At 38.9% G+C, this 7,516-nt stretch overlaps 1 protein-coding gene across 2 annotated transcripts; it reads right to left on the bottom strand.

Moving 5' to 3' along the window:
- Positions 1–417: 417 nt before the first annotated feature.
- Positions 418–5,847, bottom strand: LOC136551119 (uncharacterized). Of its 2 annotated transcripts, none has more exons than XM_066542708.1 (8): positions 5,362–5,847; positions 4,592–4,755; positions 3,298–3,503; positions 2,157–2,411; positions 1,947–2,033; positions 1,351–1,523; positions 1,115–1,224; positions 418–906 (listed from the first exon to the last, which is right to left on the bottom strand). In XM_066542708.1, exons 1-7 carry the CDS (start codon positions 5,787–5,789, stop codon positions 1,116–1,118), a joined length of 1,422 nt encoding a protein of 473 aa, XP_066398805.1. In that variant the 5' UTR covers positions 5,790–5,847; the 3' UTR covers positions 418–906; position 1,115. The 2 variants fall into 2 exon arrangements, with proteins under 2 accessions (XP_066398805.1, XP_066398806.1); XM_066542709.1 differs by having other exon boundaries at positions 418–881.
- Between the last annotated feature and the right edge of the window lie 1,669 nt (positions 5,848–7,516).

Here is a 7,516-nt window from a genome sequence, read left to right as displayed (position 1 = left end):
TGAATCTGACTACATCTAAACAAGGTCTCCATCAACTGTTGAGTGTGTGCGTGTTTCTAATATTAAAGAGCAGAAATTTCTCAAGGTAGGCTTTGGGGGCGTAAACTGAACCATATTTGATAATTTGTGCGTCAAGCTTAGACAGCTTTGAATCTGGGGTCTTTTAGACAAACGAAGAAGTCGAGGGACCAAAAACTTATTCATTTGCGAAAAGAATTATTTCAGAAGGAAAATCTATGAACGGCATGGGACACAAAATATGTGATGATATACAGAAAGGCACGGTCAAAAGTACAACGGAATCGACAATGTGGTAAAATCAACAAGCTGTATCTCTCCAAGAAACAAGGGAAGCTGAACAAATGAAACTGTGAAGGGGATATGGCTTATACAAGTAACCTTTGAGTTCCGCAAAGAAGAATATTGTTCCCAACTTAAAGAATTGTTCGATTCGTACAACAAAAAATATATATAAAAAAACAACTATTCAATGGGGCTCAATTCAGCAACAATATAGCAAGCTGAGTAGATTGGCATCAACTCATATCATACTCATCAGCACAGTGAGCTCGCAGGCAGCTACATGAAAAATACAGAAGCCAAAACATGCGAAAACTTCTCCAAGAAAAATGTTACATCAGTTGGTTATTATTTTGTATCTAGCATCTGAGCAGAACTGAAAGGGCCCCCATGATATAATCATGTAGCTGAGCTACAAACTTATGTTTTATCTCCTCAAATTCTACTCAGCAAAAATGATGTTGAAGCCAAATTTTCTGCTAGGAATGTCATGAGACAGACTACAAGTATACAACAATGAACTGTGGTGTCGAATGGCACGCTGAAACAGAAGTGGCAACCTTTCTAGACCACCATCAAACCTGAGTATAATCCAGGTATCAGAAACTGCATGATAGAGGCAGAAGATAATATCAGAAAATTACTAAAAGCTAATGATTTCAGTGGAGTGAAAAAATTATGCCAGCTGAAGCTTATATGACTAGTTGATTACAGATCATTATTGTCATTAAAAAATATATATATTACAGAACAATATTAAGAATAAATTTGGGGGAGCAAAATGCATTTTTTTCCTTCAGGGACGGTATACTACCTCAAACAAAGGCAGCAAGCCATCTCATCTCTGCACCATTTCCATTCGATAAGTAATATATCTTTTTCCATTTCTCTTCTGAAAAATTCTCGCGCCGAATGATCTTTTGCCTGGTCAAGTGTATTGCCAATTTTCAGTTATTGAGTTAACAAGTAATATGCCAGAGTCAGCCATCACAGATTATCAAACACTATCAACAGATAGAAATATGCCAAATTTCTATAAAAAAAAAAAACCTCATGTAATAGTGACACACAGTCTCAGCTTCATCTAAGGTGTAACGTGGAAAGATCAAACGAGCATCAGAAGGAACATCTGGCAGCTCCTGCCGTAGTTTGCCAACTGCTGTTGAGTGTGAAAAGGCCCCCACCATCATATCATTGTGCAACATTGATCTATAAGCATTGACCTGTTTATAGTACAAGTGAAACATTAAGTGTGTATGTCCAGGGAACTGATTACTAGTGTTAAAAAAAAGTGCTATGATGCTACGCATTGTACACTTGCCATATGTATTCCAGATCTCCACTGAGCAGTAAAAAAAGCTAATACAGACTCATATGTTTATCTTTACAAAAATAAGTCACTCAGAAACTGTATATTTACTTATTATTAGGCAACAGAACAGAGTACATGAAAGATTACAAAAGAAAAGAGAATGAACACATAGAAAAGTGTAAGGAACTTAACAATTTTTATTACACCACAACCAAAAAATACATGCAAATAAGCAGAAAGGATATGCAAATATTTGCTACTTTCAAAGGAGGAAACTGAAGGACACAAAAGAATGTGATGATTGAACATGGTGAGGTATCTCAGTGCAACGAACCATTGTAAGCTCTTTTGCATGGATCGATCGACAGGATCGGACAGTTACAGGTTCCTGGAAGTCACTGAATGTAAACCAACTATTGTACTGCAAAAGAAAAAAAGAATCTTTTAATGTGTTTCACATTAATGGGAATTTTTACACATATAACATATCAAACATTGAAGTGGCAGCAGCCAATTCAGCTATGGTGTCAATGCTCTGACATACCTGATCAATGGCAAACAGTACAGGGACGTCTTTAACAAGGGACAGCTCCTTCCTTAAGCGAACTACAACACCAACTGAAGCATGCGTGTGAGTTATCCCAGTTTGAATGAGATCATATAATGTGGACCCTTCAGGCATTTCCATTGTGTCAGCCCCTTTCATCATTCCAACACCAGCACCTTCTCCCAGGGGAATAGGCTCAAAAATTTGACATGGTAATTTTTGTAAGCGTGTTTCGTTGTACTTCAAAAAATCCTGAAGCAGCAATAGAAACAGATTTAGAGGAAATGATGTTCCATCCAGCACAATGTAGTATCAAACAAAATATATATATATATTGCCATAAATTATGGGTTTAAGATGTACTACCTCCAACTAAAAGTGATGTAGTGCAAGTGGAGAGCATGCAGCATTTTACATTTTGGCACAATATCTTTTAGAATATTTAGATAAGTGCATAATTGCCGTAAAATTACTTTCATGACTTTTAATAGGTTCTGTAGATATGTTATAGTACAAATTAGTGGTGAGATTTGTATTTTGCAAAATGTTACAGATTATCTGCTTTCTAGCAATGGACGCGTATGCTACTATGCTTAATAAAGTATCCATGGACCCAAGTGTAATAAAGGAAATATATACAAATAAACAAGCATAACTGCATAAGTTTACATTCCTACTATATTATCAATATCCAACTGAGATTAGAGAAACCCAGTTTGCATACAGCATGGAGTATGAACTGATAATATAAAATAGCACAAGTGAGATGTGTTTAAATCAATCTTTAGGCAAATATGTAACCATATCAGAAACTTAGATTTCACAGTGACAACTTGAAAACAGAAGAGGCTCCACCAGTACCAAATAAGATTGAATGTTAATCAATATGTGCATGACCATCGTCCACCTATCAAGACATCGTATTCTTACAATCGTTGCCACTTGCCCACTTGATGGTTACTATATCATCACATACATCAAACTAGCATTATTTGGAGCGTGTAGGCAGATTACAAACAAATAAAACAAGGAAAGCAGATGATAATGCATTCTATCTGCATCCATATATAGAAAAGAGGAATATGAAAGATAGTCTATTTGAAGCAACTGGAACATACAAAATCACAGAGCTTAGCACCTGCAAGATCTTCGCAGCCTGTATTGGTGTATCGAAAAAATCACTATATGTGTTTCTATAGAAGAATCCTCCATGAGTCCAATCCTTCCCTTGTGGAACATAAAATACCAGCCATCCTTCAGTACGTGCCCAATGGACAAGCATCGCAAGTGCAATGCTTTTACCACAACTCCGTGGGCCATCCAAGACAATTTGTTTTTTGGTATCTGGATACAGGCAAGCAGGAAAAATGATTGAGATCTTGAGATACAGTGTTGCGGCAAGCCGGCAAATATATGTGTACATATGCAATCACATTGTATTGAATATGTTTTGCAATGGCAATGTGTTTAGAGGAAAACAAAGTAAAAATTGTAGTGCAAACTAAACAGCTTTACTCTAGCAATATATGGCATATTAATATATTATACATTTTCAAATGTGCCATTATTTGCATGGTTATAGATTGATGGTACTGCAATTGCTTTTGCAACACCAGTATCAATTCAGAAGTTGTTTCAGAAAGTTAAGACAAGGAAAAGTAAGGAGAATGGACTTTTGTCACTATTAATCTTGCTAGGTGAAAAATCATGTTCCTTCTGTCCCATAATATAAGGTGGGCACACATTTGAAAATTCAAACTCCATAATCTTTCACCAACAAGCAACAATTAGTCTAATAATATGAAACTTTGGATTTGTACTTACAAATACTTTCTAATAATCAAACTTTTGTTGCCATGAATGATATATTATAAGAGAAATTAGCAGTCAAAGTGTGATATTGAAGACCCCACCAAATCAAACCGTCTTTATATTTTTGGATGGAGTGGGTACCACCACTTTTAGAATTAAGAAACCTACTTCCTCAGTCAACCTTTCTTTTCTTTTGTTCTGATAGTATGCCTTAATATTAAAGAGTCAAAAATGAACTAATGCTAAATCATGGGCATATTATCTTAATTTCCAATGTCGATTTTGAGAAAGTTGACATATCAGTACATCAGTTCAATCAAACAACAAATACGATGCATGTTAACAGGAGCAGCGTTTGCTTGACACCATAAAAGACTAGTATGATGCTGATAGCATGATGCTGATGATGCAATCAACAGCAAATGTGTTCACTATAATCTGAAGGAACTCAAATCATTCATGCTAACATAAGACTTAAGCAGCACAAACACAAGCACTGTACACACAGCATCAATTGACAGCACGGCATGTATCATCTGAGGCTAACACATCTCATAGTCTTAATAACATGGAGCAGCATCCAAGAATCCAATATGCACAAGTACCAACACATTACACACCCTTGAGCTTTGTTGTAACAGCAGGATCAACAATCCTACGGAAGTTATCCCGGAGGTCTAGGAACCTCTTCCTCAACATCACAGCACACCGTCTTGTCTCCTGAAACTCTTCCATCATGCCCGCTGGCAACCCTTCTGGTAAAACAGCATTCCATTCATCCAAACTGAAAAATATGCCACATGACAGAGGAAGAAAAGAAAATTCAACATTCCAAAAGAATCTGCCAATGGCATCCAAGAAATTCAATCTGAGCAATATTCAGTCTCCTGGTTGCAGATTAATGTACGAAATGAATTATCTTTTACATCTAATGAGACAAGATACTACAAAATACCATATAATACAGTATTTTGCGTCTACCTAACTTGGAAAAGGGTAATATTTCAACAATTAGACATGCATTAAGAAAATGAACACAATTTAGTCAAAGCATCAAATGGCCTTGAAGTTAGCAAAAACATACAAATTACAAAACTTGAACAAATCAATGGAGCATTTAGATAACATCAACCGCTGACTCCATCGTGGGATTGCAGATGAAGCAACAGAATGATTAATTATGCACAAAAATCTACAAAGGATCAACCCTACTTAAAATGGTACTATGACCAAAACCCATACAATCTACCAAATAAAGTTCAAATACCACAATGATTGCTACCTAATCGCTAATGTGGCCAGACAGACCGCCGCAAATGCAACCGCAAGATCCAAACCTTCAAAATACCACGCACATTGGCGATATAATTGAGAGGGGGAGGGTGCCTACGTGAAGTCGACGTAGACGTTCGCGTCACGGTGGGCGAAGGACCCGAACGTGTCAGTGAAGGCGAAGAGCGGGCGGCCGCCGGGGCCGACGTCGAGAGCTGGGTCGTATGTAGGGGGCAGCGGGTCGGTGGGCAGCTCGAACTCGGTGTCAATGTCGTCGCCCCCGCCTCCGGCAGAGAAATCGGCCCCGGCGGCATCACCGGCAGACGCCACCCCGCGCGGGTCCTTGGCGCGGACCTTGCCGCGGTTTGACGTGGACGACGCTGGCTTGCCCCCGCCCTTGGCCTTCGCGTAGGATCGGGAGGCGAGGAGATGGGAGGCGAGCGCGGAGGGTGGGTCGGGGAGTGCGGTGGCGCGAGCCCCGCCGGAGGATACCGCGGCTGCTGCGGCGGCGGCGGCGCCGCGACGGAGGAGAGGGCGGAGGAGCATTTCGGCGGCGGGGTTTAGGCCGTCGGAGCGGAGAAGGGTTAGGAGCCTGATTGGACTCTTCCTGGGTCGCCTTGGGGTCGTGGAGGTGACTAGTGGGCTTTCAATTTTAACGGGCTGGACTTTTGGGCCCAATGTTGAATTTTCCGTGTCCATGTACCAGTTCCTGAATTCCGGGTTTTCTCAAGAAAGTATGAATTTTGGGTGACTAGAATTCGACTGTGACTCCTTTGCGGTCGATGAAAATGAGAAATAACCTGTTTTCTCTCACTTTCACTGCATGTCTCTTGAAATGGTATTCGTCATGTTCGCTTGAATTTATTCAGAACTACTTTTTAGTTATGAAATAGTGTTTTCTCACATCAGCATAAGTCAAATTTCAGCATAAGCGAACAGGCTGATTGTTGAGAGGAAAATGTTTTCTCTTACTTTGGACAATGCAACTGCAAATGAGGTCGATGTTAAGGATGTAATTGTAGAACTGAAGAAGCATAGTCCTTTAGTTTGTAATGGGAAGTTTTTTTCATGTGAGATGTGCTAATCACATTCTTAAACTTGTTGGTAGAGATGGTATGCGTGTGATCGGATCTGCAGCTAAAATATTAGAGCTTTTGTAGTAGCTGTGAAGGGCTCTACGGTACAGTGGGAGGAGTTCGTGAAGTGTGCTACTGAGTGTGGATTGGACACTAAATCTAGACTCTCACTTGATGTTTCCACTAGATGGAATTCGACATATTTGATGCTAAGGGGTGTTGTGTATTATAAGCTGGCTTTTGAGAGGCTCAAGTCATATGAACGCCACAGGTATGAGCATATTTGTCCTTCACCTGAGGAGTGGGATAAAGCATGAACTTTACTCCCGTTCTTGAGAAAGTTCTTTGAGCTAACTAGGTTATTATCTGGTACTACCTTCATCCTGAAAAGAATGCAACTATGAGTTGCGTGCCACGAAAAGTGATTTACATTTTACCAAGTTATTAGTGAATAAAATTCATATTTATGATTTTGAATTAATTTATTATAAAAATACATTTCGTAATTAATCTGATGGTATTTATTTGGTATCATAAACATGGATACTTTTTATCTTTAATTGGTCAAACTTAAGGTATTAAAACATGACACTGTGCTAGAATTGCATTCTTTTGGGGACAGAGGTAGTGCTTCCTATCCAACAGCAAATCTGTTTTTAGAGGTTTTGTGAGATTAAACTTATGCTCAATGAATGGTGCAGTAATATTGATCCCACTATTAGTCAAATGGCCAATGCTATGATTGTCAAGTTTGACAATATTGGAAGAAGTCTAATGTGTGGCACTTGCTGTTGCAAATGTTCTTGATCCTAGGTTCAAGACAAAAATTGTTGAGTTTTACTTGAAAAAGCTATATAGAAATTCTTATCAAGTTGAAGTTGACAAATTCCATATTGTGATTAAGATGTATCGGTTCTATGCTACAACTGCTCCTTCATCTTCAATAAGTAGAGCATTTGCAGATGCGGTGGCTGTAGACCAGATTAGGGACAACATAGATGAGGATCTTGATAGCTTCCTATATGAAACAAGTGGGTTAGCTGAGGAATCAAATGAATTAGATAAATGCCCAGCAGAACCATCAGTAAATCTACCAAAGGCATCTTAGCATACATTTGATGTTTTGGCTTGGTGGAAAAATCTAAGAGATGAATATCCTATACTTTCCCAACTTGCCCGTGATGTGCTGGGCATGCA

Source organism: Miscanthus floridulus, chromosome 4 (genome assembly GCF_019320115.1).
Source record: "Miscanthus floridulus cultivar M001 chromosome 4, ASM1932011v1, whole genome shotgun sequence".
Classification (NCBI taxonomy): domain Eukaryota; kingdom Viridiplantae; phylum Streptophyta; class Magnoliopsida; order Poales; family Poaceae; genus Miscanthus; species Miscanthus floridulus.
The sequence above is the reverse complement of the archived record's forward strand: the minus strand, read 5'-3'. Positions and strand labels throughout refer to the sequence as shown.